General features: G+C 33.1%; 1 protein-coding gene across 3 annotated transcripts; it reads left to right on the top strand.

Annotated features, from left to right (window-relative positions):
* The first annotated feature begins 4714 nt into the window (after positions 1-4714).
* On the top strand, positions 4715-14490 carry LOC18038123. 3 transcript variants are annotated; one of them, XM_006428273.2, is made up of 9 exons: positions 4715-4805; positions 5196-6834; positions 6941-7301; positions 8136-8220; positions 9936-9992; positions 10474-10533; positions 10634-10852; positions 11472-12980; positions 13711-14490. In XM_006428273.2, the coding sequence occupies exons 2-9, from the start codon at positions 5310-5312 to the stop codon at positions 14167-14169; spliced, it is 4275 nt and encodes a 1424-aa protein (XP_006428336.1). In that variant the 5' UTR covers positions 4715-4805; positions 5196-5309; the 3' UTR covers positions 14170-14490. The 3 variants fall into 3 exon arrangements, with proteins under 3 accessions (XP_006428336.1, XP_024037398.1, XP_024037399.1); XM_024181630.1 differs by having other exon boundaries at positions 4717-6834; XM_024181631.1 differs by having other exon boundaries at positions 4717-6834; positions 13714-14490.
* Positions 14491-15612: the final 1122 nt, after the last annotated feature.

Genomic DNA, 15612 nt, shown 5'->3' on the forward strand with positions numbered 1-15612 from the left:
TGCAGAGACCCATGAAATCTAAATATCAAATTAGTAGCATTTGATTTAGCTTTTGGAAGCTGTGAATTGATTTAATTTTGTAATAGTTTTATTGATATTAATAGTTTTTAAAGAGTTATTTTCTCACAAGCTTCTAAAAAATTTTCTGAACAAAAGTAGTTTTAGGCTCGACTCTTTTTGTAATTTTAACTTTTCAATCAGCCTCACATTAGGTTACTAATGTAGCTAACTACTTAAGTGATCGAAGTTCTCATTCTTGTAATGAAAATCTTGATTTGAGTAATTTTTAAGTGCATAGGATAAAGTAGTAGGACATTATAATTCTATTTGCAAATAAATGCCAATAAATTTATGAGTAAAAAAGACCATTTGAAAAAAATTAATTAATTAAACATGCAAAATCATATTACAAAATGTTCTTACTATAATGCTATATTTTCATCGTACCATATTGGCCATAACAAATTTCAGAAAATTATATTGAATAACTTATTTGATAAATCGAAAATTATACACATATTTAAAAATGAAAAGGAAAAATACTCATTATAAAAAAAATTGTTAAAAAATCTCATGATTGTAGTAATAGTTTAAAAAAATAATAGTGGTAATAATACAAGTATAATATAATAATATTTATAATTAATAACACAAATATTTTGTTGAAGTAATTGGAAATTAATAAAACTAATTTGAAAAGAAAATAGAGTGGTAAAAATTTAATTCGAATTCAAAATAATCTTAATTCTTGATTTATTTTGGTTTAAAGATAAATAAATATGGTCAATTGAATGATAAAATGGGCATAACATGTACAAAGATCAAAATTTAAGTATAAATAAATTCAAGTTCAAGAAATCTTATCAATTCAATTGATCCCTCAAAAACAAAAAGATAATTCAACACAAATAAATTAAGAAAATTTCAACTTTTGTAAGTTTAAACATTTTTTATAATTTATGCTGTCAAAACTTTTAAAAAATTAATTTTTATTTTTTGAAAAACACAGCAATTGCAAGCACCTTTACATCTACTTTTAATTCACTGTCAAATTTTTTAAAAATTAAAGAAATTATTTAAAGAGTAAAGAGAAAGCTGAAAATGAATGCATTAATTTACTTGATAACTAAAATATGTGTAAAGATTACATGCTCAAGTATATATATAATATATACACAGACAATCAAATTCAAGAGATTTGAAGTGAAGAAAATAGAAAAAAAAATGGACTTAGATTATAGACAAAATATTAGAAAAGTTAAGGGTTATAATAAAGCTTTTTCAGTACTATATAGTAAGTTGATATTTACTAAAATAGTAAGGGGTTCAACATAATTTACCTTATTAATATTATTGTTATGGGTGACGCAAGTTACGTGCACGTAACTTGAGTCTCCCTCCCAGCTACAGTATCCATGGTGCGGCCGGATACTGTAGCTAGGACGTAAGTTACGTGCACGTAACTTAGGCCCTCCCTATTGTTATTGGTAATACAAGTACATTGACTATTTAACCCAATAATTGGAATATTGCCAAGTTAATGAGAAGGTTCAAACCAAAATTAGTAGAACAATAGTTGAAACAAATAGACCCATAACGGAGAAAGTATAACCGTAATTAGAGACTTAACTAACCAAAAATAAAATTATGAAAAATAAATTTGGTACCTAACTGGAATAATTGGAATCTTACCAAATTAATGGGAATATTCAACACAAAATTAGAGTAACAATTAGTTGAAGCACATGAACCAATAAGAGAGAAAGTGTAACGAAAATTAGGAGCTCATCCAACGGAAAATGAAAACTACTTGGAATATAACCCAAAATTTTGGCATTTAATGAATTTAGTAGGTATATCAAATGTAAAACCGGTGGAATAATAAATTGAAACATATGAACTTGTAAATAAAAAAACTTAACCAAAATCAGGAACTAATATAATAAAAAAAATAATTTGGGTATTTAACCCAAATAACCGGAATCTTACCAATTTAATTGGAATATTAAACTCAAAATCAGTGAAATAATAGTTGAAATATATAGACCTATAAGGGAGAAAGTATAACCAAAATTAAGAATTTTTCTAACCAAAAATAAAATTATGAAAAATAAATTTGGTACCTAACCGAAATAATTGGAATCTTACCAAATTAATGGGAATATTCAACACAAAATTAGAGTAACAATTAGTTGAAACACATGAACCAATAAGAGACAAAGTGTAACAAAAATTAGGAGCTCATCCAACGGAAAATGAAAATTACTTGGAATATAACCCAAAATTTTGGCATTTAATGAATTTAGTAGGTATATCAAATGTAAAACCGGTGGAATAATAAATTGAAATATATGAACCTGTAAATGAAAAAACTTAACCAAAATCAGGAACTAATCTATCAAAAAAATAATTTGGGTATTTAACCCAAATAATCGGAATCTTACCAATTTAATTAGAATATTAAACGCAAAACCAATGGAATAATAGTTGAAACATATAAACGAAAAAGGGAGAAAGAATAATCAAATTTGGGAACTTCTTCAACGAGAAACGAATCTACTTGAAATTTAACCCAAAATATTAGTATTTAACGAATTTAATAGGAATATTAAACACAAAACTAGTGGATTAGAAAGTAGAAACAAATGAACCTATTAGTGAAAAAATTTAACCAAAATTAGGGACATGTAAAATTAACTTGAAATATTTACCTAATATATTGATATTTAACTAAAAGTGTTGGGACATGATTATTTTACCTTTTTTTAACTTTCATTTAGGTTAAAAATATTTTTCTCACTCAAATATTTTTTAAGTTAAGTGTTTATAAATTTCCGTAATTTTTTCATTTTATTTTATTTTTTCTACATTAAAAATGATTTTTTTTAAATTATTGAAAGAACAACCGGTAAAATTCAAGTGGAAAAAGTAGGCTATATGTCATACAGCTCTGTACTATATGAAAACTCTTAATTTGAGAACAACGTCGGCTGAGAGAGCCCAATTTAAAAGAGTTTGGGCTGGAGCGAGCCTCTAACACCCCTCAATCATATATATATACAGTCTTCTCATCCCATCCTTCACATAAATAATTTTATGGATGATAAATTTTTTAAGTGTTGTTATCCCTATTCTTCAATTTTTTTCTATGTATAAACCTCAATAATAATAACTTATCAAGAATGAATATAATTAATCTATAAAAAGAGAAATTTTTTATTTTAATTTTTTATAAATTAACTAAATAGATGATAGTTATAGATTAAAAAAATAAAGAAAATAGAGTAATGATAAATCTAAATAGTTTACTTGTCTGTTTGGTACGACTAATATAAAGGTCATAAATGCTTATTTAATCTTAAAAGTTCATTTAATTTTTTTTTATTGTTGTTTGGTTGTTTTTGGGTGGAGTTTTTAAAAATTAAATAAGTTATTTTGTCGCTACTAAGAAAAAGCTCAAAATTTGAGTTTTTGAGTGTAGAGATTGAAAAGCTTATTTAAAATGTTAAAATATTTATTTAAAATATCATTTACTTATTAACAATCTTATCTCATTCATTTTATAACATAATTTTAAAAAAATTGTCTATAAAAATAATTTTACAAATTTTAATAGAAATTCTCATTGACAACCAAATAAATAATTTTTTTTTATTGAAAACTCTATTAACAAAATCTCTATTTAAAAAAATTATACCAAACGGAACCTATTCTTTATAGCAACAAGAAGAAAAATAAGGGTACCCATGCAAGCAAAAGAGACGAAAGAGAGAGAAAATATGGTGGGGTACATTAGATGGTTATGGTTATATTGGATCTGATCTATAATAGAGCATGAATCTCAACTATATGCGTAAAATAATAAATAATAAAAAATTTATTATAACTTTGATCGTGTAGTTATGAAGAAGTGCCTTAAAGCGATTCTAACATAACTTTACTCACGTATCTTTTGTTTGTGAATGTAATTTAAAAAAAAAAGGGATTTTATCACTACATTGAGAGGGGTGTTAAAAGCATCACGCTAAATTTAGTGGCCAACCCTTTCGACACCTCTTCCGATTTCTCATAAAACCCCTTCTTCTTCTTTTTTTTTTAATTAAAATTACTTGTATAACTCAAGATAAATTAATTCATTTCTTATTTTGAACGAAAAAGTTTAAATAAATTATTTTTTAACAAATCTTTTACACTCACCTGATTTCAAATTTTATACTTTTACGTTTTAAATTTAATTTAAAAAATAAATTTTTTAAAAAAATTATAAGAGTTGAGATTTACAATCACTCACATACTTTATGATGGGCAGGGACAAAATTTCTACTAAAATAATTGTTTTCTATACTTTTTAAATTTAATGATTTTCGTTATCTTTTTGCCCTTTATAGTTCATAAAAGAATAATTGTTTTGAAGCTGTGGCTTAACTAAAACCATTATCAAACAAATTGCATTTGAATTTGCCCGTGGAAAAAAAAAAAATTGTTTTATGTGCGGGTTTATAAGACATTTTTTTTATATTAAAATTACTTTTTCTTTTTTCACAAAACCCATTCACTTTCCCAAGACTTCAAATTCCGCGGTCTGCCGCTGCCTGCATAAATTTCTCAAAATTTAAATTCGGAAAATGGTCTTTACCGTTTCTGAAATTAAAAACCCCTCTTCCCAAAATGCTTATTCAAAATCCTACTTCCCTTTCCCTTCGAAAATCACCCAATTTCTCTGAACATCAGAATAGCGGGACCTCAAGTTCACTTTTTTACGGCTGCCCTTTTCACCGCAGTCCCTCCCAGGTTCTAATCTTCAGGTTCTAATCTTCATCTTAAATTCGATGCGAATTTTTGTTTTTTTATAATTTTTTTTTTTTGGCATTACTTTCATTGTTTTTTGGCATTGCAATTGAGTTGAAATGAAGGGAGCGACATTTTCAATCATTAGGGTTTTGACTCCTTGATGATTGTAGTAATGTATGTAGATATGTTTGCTTTGTTGATCCGGTATAGCTGTTTTTTTCAGAATGTGAAATAATTTGAGTTAATTGGAAACTCTTAGGCAACGTGATTTGTCTTGGTGCTTGTCTCGCGATAAATTAGATAGCTGATTGGAATATTGATTTGTTTTATTTTTCATAGTTGATGTTGATGGCTTGCATTTGAAATTAAATGTCTGTTAACTTTTGCTTTCTGCCGCGGTTTAGGGTGGCAATAATGTGATTTGATTATGTCATTGTGGATTGTTGGATCTGTTATCACTTAGTAGACATCTTTAGAGTTCTTAAGCATCAGTTGTTGGTATATATTCTTTGTTCGAAATGCGTTCAAGTGCAAATGAACAATCAACTGAAGTTGGTTGTGTCACTGAACAAGAGACAAGCCCTGGTATTAGTAAAAGTCCAGCGAGACCTGAGGATGAGGAGGAAGAAGAGGAAGAGGATGAGGAGGAAGATGTAGATTTTAATCCCTTTCTGAAGGGGACTCCTTCACCGGAAGCTTCTTCAAGCTTGAGCTCTGAAATTGTTGGAGATTGTGAGCATGATGAGGAGGAAATCACGACACAAGCTACAGTTTCTCCTAATGGAGCATGTCATGAAGGAAAAAGATGTCATAAAGATTTTGCTAGAAAAAATAAGAAGAGAAAATCGCTTTTGATCTGTCAACCAGAAGAAAAAACTATTCAAGAAAAGGAGAATGGATCTACAAGTAGTGGAATTGATGTTAATGATTGTATGGTGGGAGATTTGAGTAATGTGATACATTCACGGAAGCCCATACTGGATTTAGATGATGAGGATGCCATCTGTAGGCGCACGAGGGCACGATATTCACTTGCAAGTTTCACACTTGATGAACTCGAGGCATTTCTTCAGGAAACTGATGATGATGATGATCTTCAAAATGTTGACGACGAAGAAGAGTACAGAAAATTCCTTGCTGCTGTATTACAGGGTGGAGATGGTGATGATCAGTCAACTCAAGAGAATGAAAATGTTGATGATGAAGATGAGGATAATGATGCTGATTTTGAGATAGAGCTTGAAGAGATGCTTGAGAGTGACTATGATGAAGGCACTGCTGATAAAACCCAGAAAGAAGAGTTTGTGAGAGCTATACGACGGCCGGAGACTAGGCAGAATAGACGCCAAAAGGCCTCTGCACAGTACAAAAAGAAGCTTTTGGAACAGTCAAAGAGGCCATTGCGCCCCCTCTTACCAGTCTTGCCTAACGTACCCCAAATTGCACCTTTCTCTACTTTTGATGGGGAAACTTTGATGCCTGAGACTTCTCCAAGCTGTCCATCTTTAACAACACAAGATGCTTTAATAAATGGATTCTCTCCGCATCAAATTGGCCAGTTGTATTGTTTAATACATGAGCATGTACAACTTCTTATTCAAGTATTTTCTCTTTGTATTCTTGATACTTCTCGGCAGAATATTGCCCACCAAGTTCAGGGATTGATTTTTGAGATGCTTCACAAGCGTGATGAAACAAGAGCATTCAGAAATGAGCCATATCCTGAAATTTACTTCCATCCTCCTTATATTTGTTCATCTGTACCAGATGTACGCCCCCAATTTGGCTTTGATCAAGGTACCTTCGGATCATCTTCTTCATTTGATGCACCAGGAGTCAGCTCACCTCCAGATATTGAGATGTCTGCTTTTCAAAACATTTCTACTTCTAAAGGAAGCTGTGGACATGTTTCGAATTGCCAGGCGGGTTCTGTCTCCGTGAAGGGCTCTTCCTGGGTACCTTCAGTAAGTGGTTTGGTTCTATCAGTTCTGGATGTGGCTCCACTTAATTTAGTCGGAAAATATGTTGATGATGTTTATACTGGTAAGTCATGTAGAAGTTGTTAGTTTTCTTTGTTTCTTTTCAATCATTTGCTTGATAATAGCTTGTTTTGACATTTGTCACCACTGATTCTTCATTTTTTTGACAGCTGTCCAAGAACATCGACAGCGTTGTCTGGCATCTGGTTCTGATATTTGCTTTCAAAGAGAACCTCTGTTCCCTTTTCCTTCTTTTGCATCATTGATTGAGGCTAATAGTGAAGTTTATAAAGGAAGAACTCTCCCTAGTGCTAATACTATAACATCTTCTCCCAGTCGACAACCACCAAAAAGGTCACTTGCAGCTGCACTTGTTGAAAGTACCAAAAAGCAATCAGTTGCTTTAGTCACTAAGGAAATTTCGAAGTTAGCACGGAGATTTTTTCCCCTTTTTAATCCATCATTATTTCCACATAAGCCACCTCCTCCATCTGTTGCAAATAGAGTGCTTTTTACTGATGCAGAGGACGAGTGAGTTTTATGTTTTCTTGCTCTTTCCCCGGTTGACTGACTTGGTGCTTCATTAAATGGGTGGCTTTCATATTCTTTATTACTTACGGTAGCAATTTTGTTGACATGCTGAATTTTTTATATATGTCCTTTTGATACCATATGCCATGGAGTTTGAATGTTGCAGTTAAAGTATGATATTATACATTAGCACTTGAAATACCACATCAAAAATGAAAAACAAAAGATTTCTGTTGGAAATCTACCTGGGTTCCAAATCAGGATTTTCGTGTGTGGCTAATATAATAAATGTGGTTTATGAGACTAAAGGTCTGGAGAATGGTGAAAATTTACTGTACGTTCAAGAAAATATCATGTTAATCCCTGTCTGAAGTTTGCAAGACTAGACAGGTCATTAGAATTACAGGATCTGAATTCTAAACTTTCATTTCTTTGGCTGTGTTAAACTCCCTGGGCTCTCTCACTCCCCTTTGTATTAGAAATAAAGAAAAACATGTCACCTCTGTTCTCCAAGTTTTTTTTTTTTTTATGGATAATCTAAAGAAGTAAGTATTTTTTTGGCAGTCTGAGTAAGTAGATGGTCTTTTGTTGATATGCTTAGTTTACTTGCTACCCTCATTTTATGACATTCTCTTCTTATGAAATTGCCAAAATGTGCAAGATCATATACAACATACTTCAGCAGACTTAGTAGAAGTTCATAGTTGGTTCCTGCTGTTGTGTTTTGTTAGTTTCCTAGATGATGGCATTGTCCTTAGTTTGTTATTCATCTCATGATTTTTACCTCACTATAAGCTTTGTTGAATATGTACCTGTTTTCATATTGGGATCCAGATTGTTGGCACTGGGGATGATGGAGTATAATACTGACTGGAAGGCAATCCAGCAACGGTTTCTTCCTTGCAAATCGAAGCATCAGGTGATTATACTGTGCTTTGTATCACGAAAACTATATTTCCTGCTGATTGTTGCTTGAACTAAACCGTGAACATGGCCATTTCATTGGCATGTTGCAATTTCCTCTAATTATAAAGGAACAACATGTTGTTGAAAGACTAGGCAAGTGAAGCCCTTCACTCTTTTCTTCTCTCCCTTCGAACTGCTTTACTCTTGGAACCCTTTCAGTTTTGCTTGGCCTTGATGTTGCGCCTGAGTTTTTTTCAACAATGATAGCATTTACCCAATTAAGGGGCACTCAATTTCGCACTTTTTCAGTACTCTGTTATCTTATGAGTAGAGGAAATTCACACTTATGGTATACTAAATGTTGCTAGGGATAAATTACTGGAACCGTCCTTGGGTTTGATTTGATTAAACTCAAAAGTTTTCTGACATTTAGCACTGACCTGCCATAAAAGTTAACTGGTTTTATTGACTGTTAAATCTTGTATCAGCCTACAAAAACACCCGTAAGCATCATAAGCATCTAAGAATGCATAATCACGATGAACAAGGATATCAGAAAGCTACCTACAGGATGAAGAAACTAAGCCTTGGCAAGGAACAAAAGTGAAAACCCACCAAAAATCAAAGAAATAAACTAAATTGGTCCAGAAAATAAAAAAACAGAAAAACTTACCAGCACACAAACAAGGAATAGTGCATAATATGATTCCATTAAAGCCACATTATTTGATGTTGAAGGCTTGTTTACAGTACAGTAATCTATGTCTGTATTGATGTGCTTGTTGGGAAGTAGTTGGACTTTTCTGAATCCTCAAGACTTACCGTATCACTTTTCGCATAGTCCCAAAGAACTGCTTTAATCACCCCATCACTCTGCAAAACAACCCAACCCCTTTGTATCATCTGCTTATAAAGAAAAGTTCCCTTTTCTCCTCTCACATGGGTTCCCATAATTGTCAGCATGAAGTGGTTGTTCATGGGCTTTAACCCAACTGAGATTGGCATGTAGTGGGAATATTGGGATCGCGGAGGAAGATGGATCGTTGATTTGGAAGTTGACGTATTGAAGAAATTACCTCGCAACTCATATTTTTATGTAGAACTGTTTTAGCCTATAGGTAAATCAGACTGAATGCCTGTTAAGACAAGGCAGATATTAAAGTTACCCTTGTTGAGCAATTGCTTATCGATCTGACGGTGAAATCCTTTCAGTAGTTCTCCTTTTGATATACTGGTTTGGATAAATTTAAATAGCTTTTGCTTTGTTAATAAACTATGAGTGAAATAGAATGGTCTAGTTGATTTGGGCCTATGAGTACAAAATTACATAGTGAGCTTGTAAATTTTCTCTGATATTCTGATTTTTCTCTCTTTTCTCTCTGTGTAATGTGTTTTGATTGAGGTACAATTTCTTGGGCTTAAAGTAAAGTGATTTTGTTAAGCTTTCTATCTTAATGCAAAGTGTTATTGTGAGCAATATTAGTTTTATGTTGCGTTATATGGTCAGTTACTGCTGTATTTTTTGTGTGGCTATAATTGGAGTATGATTTATGCAGCTTTTTGATGTATCCTGGTGATTATGACTTGCATTTTGTAGATTTAAACTTTTTCTGTCATTATGTGAAGGTAGAATTCCTGGTGATGTGAAATATGTTGTATTCATAATGTCACATTGATGAGTATGTGATAACTGCCTATTTTAACTGATGCACCCTTTATCTGTTTCAGATTTTTGTTAGGCAGAAAAATCGCTGCTCATCCAAAGCACCAGAAAATCCCATTAAGGTATATAAACAATCTCCTGTACTAAAAAAATTTCTTCGTCTTATCGTTGTTCCTTCTAATATCATACCATTACAATTAGTTATTCTCTGTTCTCTCTCTCTCTCTCTCTCTCTCTCTCTCTTTGTGTGTGTATTTCTTTTGATGCATTTCAAATGACATCAAACTTATCATAATTGTTGGAATATTTCACAAATTAAACTATTAGATCATAATGCCAAAATTTGATCATCAGTATCATAATCTATTGGACTTGAACTAGCCTGATTGGATTCGCTTCCTTATCTACACCAATAATTATCTAACTGTTAGTGTGATTTTTCTGGAAATACCAATACTATGTTCACACTATATATATTGCAAGTGATGACTTGTCTATGGGATTGCTGTGGTTGTGAATTGTACCTTGTACTGAACCTGGATTTTTGTATAATATGGGCTGTAAATACTGAAAATTTTATAATATTTTGATTACTCAATGCAGGCAGTTCGGAGGATGAAAACCTCTCCGCTGACTGCAAAAGAGATAGAATGTATTCAGGAGGTGATTTCATTTGCTCTTTCTTCAAAATCTATTTATTTGGTTCCTTTTTGGATAAGCTGACTGTCATCATTGATTCTTAATGTAACCTTAATTAATCCAGGGACTGAAGGTTTTTAAACTTGATTGGATGTCAGTATGGAAATTTGTTGTCCCACATAGGGATCCAAGCTTGTTACGCCGGCAATGGCGCATTGCCCTTGGAACTCAGAAATGTTATAAGCAAGATGCAAATAAAAAGGAGAAGCGGCGGTTGTATGAATTAAAAAGAAGGTGCAAAACTGCTGATCTGGCTAATTGGCATCTGGATTCTGATAAAGAGGTTTATTTAACTTCTGAAAGCCTTTTGATCTTGCATCTTCCCAGATACTAATATGTTTACGTTGATCTTATACATTGATCTTATGAGTTTTATATATCAAACATTCTGTTATTTACAATATGTGTGGCTTGTATTAGGAAAAGAAATTCACTCACTTGAATCTTATATCAATTAATTCTGCCATTTGGGATCTGAAGTAGCTGGCCTCTCCCAACTCTGTTAGAGCTTGATCTAAGTTCATCATGTTTTAATGATGGTTTATCTTTTTAAGGACGACAGTGATGATAAGTGGATTAAGGCAGTCAGTTTAGAAATTGTATTTTTGCATTCAGAAATAATAATCATTATGAAATTTCGCAATATGGGGCAATTCGTGGATTTAGTGTACTGAAGTATAAATACTTGGTCAATTAGGATGAGAACACGTTGTCTCTGTATAAATGGAATCACCTCTTCGGCGTCTACTACAGCAGTAAAAGGTTTCGTCGATCCACCAAAAGTTCGGCTTGAGCATGGAATTGTCTCAAAAGCCATATAATATGCTTGGCTAATTGGTAAATTGTTGAGGTTTATTCTCATATATTATCATGAACTTAGTTACTGCTTTTGTTGACCTCAGGTTGAAAATGCTGGTGGAGTTATTAATGGAGCTGATGGTTACATAGAAAATACACAGGAAGGCTATGTCCATGAGGGATTTTTAGCGGATTGGAGACCAGGTGTTTACAATCAAGGTTCTTCTGGGAATCCTTGTATAAATCTTGGAGATAAACACCCTTCTTGTGGCATATTGTTGAGAGAGGGTACTCACATTGGGGAAGAACCAAATAATTTTGTGTCTGACGGAGCTCATCCACCTACTAATAACATGCATGAGCATCCTTATGCATTAAACCGTTCTCAGGACCTGTATCCTTCACATTTGACTCATGTTAGACATGATGTGTTGAATTCAATGCAGCCAAACCATCCAGTTCCAAATATGGCATCAAAAACATCCAAATCTCAAGTTTGTTTGCCACCATATCGGGCTCGTAGAAGCAACAATGCACACTTGGTGAAATTAGCACCTGACTTGCCTCCTGTGAATCTTCCTCCATCTGTTCGTGTAATCCCACAGTCAGCTTTCAAAAGCGTCCAACGTGGATCATCTGTGAAGGTTTCTGCTGCTGAAAGCAATGCTGGTCATTCGGGAAGTCAACATTTGGTAACGGCAGGAAGAGATAAAAGGAATACAGTGACAGAAAATGTCGCAAATTCTCACCTAGAAGAATCACATGTTCAGGAAGAAAGAGGCACAGAGCCTGATCTTCAGATGCATCCTTTACTGTTCCAGGCCCCTGAAGATGGACATCTGCCATATTATCCATTGAACTGTAGTGCTAGTACTTCTAGTTCTTTCAGTTTCTTTTCAGGGAATCAACCTCAATTAAATTTGAGTCTGTTTCATAATCCACGCCAACTTAGCCATGCTCTCAGTTGTTTTAACAAATCTTTGAAGACTAAGGAATCCACCTCAGGATCATGTGTCATTGACTTTCATCCACTTCTGAAAAGAACCGAGGTTGCAAATAATAACTTAGTGACCACACCCTCAAATGCACGCATATCTGTTGGTTCAGAAAGAAAATCTGACCAACATAAAAATCCTTTTGATGCTTTGCAGAGTAAGACTTCTGTCAGCAATGGTCCATTTGCCGCCAATTCTGTACCTTCTAGCATAAATGAGAAGTCTAATGAACTGGATTTGGAGATCCATCTAAGTTCTTCTTCAGCAAAGGAGAGAGCTTTAGGAAACAGGGAAATGGCTCCACACAATCTGATGCAATCAATGACTGTTGCAAATTCTGGAGATAAAACCGTAACTCAGAACAATGACAATTTACATTATCAGTATGGTGAAAATTACAGCCAGGTTGCTTCAAATGGTCATTTCTCCGTACAGACCACTGGCAACATTGATGATATTGGTGATCATTCCCATCCTGAGATTGTGATGGAACAGGAAGAGTTAAGTGACTCAGATGAAGAAATCGAAGAACATGTAGAGTTTGAGTGTGAGGAAATGACTGATTCTGAAGGAGAGGAGGGTTCAGGCTGCGAACAAATTACTGAAATGCAAGAAAAGGTGGCTCTGCTTTTTCTTTATAACAATTTATTGAAAACTCTTCGTGTCAATTACCTATTTGTTAGAATTTAGAACATCATTGGCATTTATACCTCAAAAAACTATTAACCTTCTATGTTAATAGTATTGGTTTAGCCATCTGAATTTTTCTACCATTCTTCTCTTTCTACCTCCTTTTCACTTTATTTAAACCATAGATATGATCAGTTGTGCACAACCCTTTTCTCTTTCCCCCTGGGAGGAAAGTTCTTTCAGTTTTAACCGCCTTCTTCAGCTAAGTTATGATTACTAATGAGCTTAGAAAAGTGTTCATGGATCTGTGAACCAAACCATGTTGACTTTCATTGTTCAATTGTAATAAACTATATATTGAATATGTTGCATGTTTTAGTTTTGCATCCAAGACATTGTCATTTTGGGGGAAATTCCTTTTGAATTTGTATTGAGCACTAAACACATCATTTCTCTCTTATTATCAACTCTTCTATTAATCTGTGGCTTCTTCAATTAAATTCTTCAGCACACTATGAGCTATTCCGACAGATTTTTATGTCATCTTGTTTTGGGCCGATGGGGTCTACTGTTCTACTTTTCCATGTCTTTTGACTTCTCAATATGTACCATTAATCTTGGCCTAGCAGAGAAGCTTACATTTTGCAAATTTGAGTTAAATGTTCTGTACTTGTTTCTGCATTGCAGTCCTAATTTTTTATTTGTTACTTGCTGATAGGAGGTCCCCAGTCTTATGACAGAAAAGGCAACAGATGGAGATAGTGATGATCAACAACATGAATTAAGGAGCTCGCATGGTCTGTGCAGTGCTCCAGCTTCCAGAAAGGGCAGCTCTCCTTTCTTAAAGCTTGGTCTGACAAATCTGGGAAAGGATACTGCAAGTAGTTCATGGTTAAGTTTAAACTCATCTGCACCTGGTAATCCTATTTGCACAAAATCTAAGAATTCAGAGGATTCAATCAGTGGAGGCCCTGCCGCTAAAATTATGGCTTCTCGTCCCATCAGATCTTGCAAGAAGGTATCTCCTAGCTCAAAAAAGGTTGCGACACAGATGCATGCCACAGATATGACAGAACAGCTCAGCCTGAGTTCTCTTGCTGTCCAGACAGTGAGGAAAAAGCGGGGTTGCCGAACTAATACAGGTTTGAATATCAGAACAACTGACAATAAAGATTGATTTAGGTCAGTTAAAGCTGTGTGATTACAGTTATCACCTTTTAGTTGACAAATGAGTCATTGGTGCCAAAGTGATTGTCTTACATTAATTTTCTATCGAACTAACATGACATTGGGATCTTTCGGATTCATATACCTGCTGACTGGTTTAGAGGGGAGGAAGGTCTTCGTTTCTTCTCTCTCTATTGTGAATATGGTTTTTGACTTTTTGCGCAACGGCACTAGTAAAAGTGTCAAAAGTAAAGTTCATGTACAGAACTTTGCTTGTAAATTCTGCATTAGTCCCATTTCTTGGGGCCCTGAAATGGATTCATCTTTAAAATTCTTCTGCCATTTAAGATCAATAGCTGAACCTTTTTTCACTTTAGTTTGATGTTTTTAATTCGTTTGCCTTCAAAGTTTTATGGAATAGATAGAGATCATTATTATAAATGTATATGTTGATAGTATAAAATGTAATGATAAGTGTTTTCACTGATTTTTAATTAGGATTCGATTCAAACAAATTGGGTTGTTGTCACCAGATCCAACACAAATCTTATTTAAATAAGCAAAAATTATATTTGAGGGAAGCTTGTGCTAAGCTTGAGTTTAGGTGTGTTTTTATCATGTTTGGGAAAGGTGGTATGATTGAGGTACATTAGGAGGTGAACTAAAGTGATTTGTATGGAGAGTTGAGGTGGTCATATGAGGAATAATATGGAAAGCTTAGGACTTGTTTGAAATTGAGGTGTTGTAGCTTTTAAGTGGAAATTGTTGTGAAAAAAAAAAAAAACTATAACTATGAAACAAAAGTTAACAATTTGTAGTAAATATAAATTTTAAATAATAATTTTGATAAAATTATTAAAGATATAATAAATTTTTCATTATATAAGTAAAAAACCATATCAATATAGCTTCTAAATTACAGCAACTAACATTTATCAAACACTTTAATATTGTAATTTTTAAGCAATAGTTGCTCAACTTCAATCTCAAATGTACCTTTAGTGGAGTTTATATGAGTTAATTTGGGGAGTTGATATAGGGAGTTGATGTGAGCTTAGGAGATAGCTCATGTGGTCTTGTAAAATACTTTGCATAATTAGGGTAATTTAGATAAGCTCATACGTGAAACATAATATCAACTTCAAATTAAAAATATAATAAAATAAAAATAAGTATAAAAAACACATAATGTTTACGTGGTTCAATTTTCAGCTTACATTCATGGGAGCCAATCATCACCAAACCATTATATAAATAAGACATTACATGAGATTTTATATTATCAAAGATAAATTATATGAGCTAAATAGTTAAATAGAGATGTTTAGTGTTGATAAAGATAAATAAGTTGAATAAGGATAAGGAGAGTGATAATATAGTGGAGAAGATGATGAAGGTAGAGATTAGAAAAGGCTTTCGAAAAATGGAGAAGTAGTTGATTGTCTAAAAGATT

This window comes from Citrus clementina, unplaced genomic scaffold (genome assembly GCF_000493195.1).
Source record: "Citrus clementina cultivar Clemenules unplaced genomic scaffold, Citrus_clementina_v1.0 scaffold_6, whole genome shotgun sequence".
NCBI lineage: Eukaryota > Viridiplantae > Streptophyta > Magnoliopsida > Sapindales > Rutaceae > Citrus > Citrus x clementina.

Bases quoted from the DNA above. Each gene is read 5' to 3' on its own strand.
- LOC18038123 (XM_006428273.2), top strand. From the start codon at position 5,310: ATGCGTTCAAGTGCAAATGAACAATCAACTGAAGTTGGTTGTGTCACT. The intron at 6,835-6,940 runs GTAAGTCATGTA...TTTTTTTGACAG, and splicing joins TGTTGATGATGTTTATACTG to CTGTCCAAGAACATCGACAG. The intron at 12,981-13,710 runs GTGGCTCTGCTT...ACTTGCTGATAG, and splicing joins TTACTGAAATGCAAGAAAAG to GAGGTCCCCAGTCTTATGAC.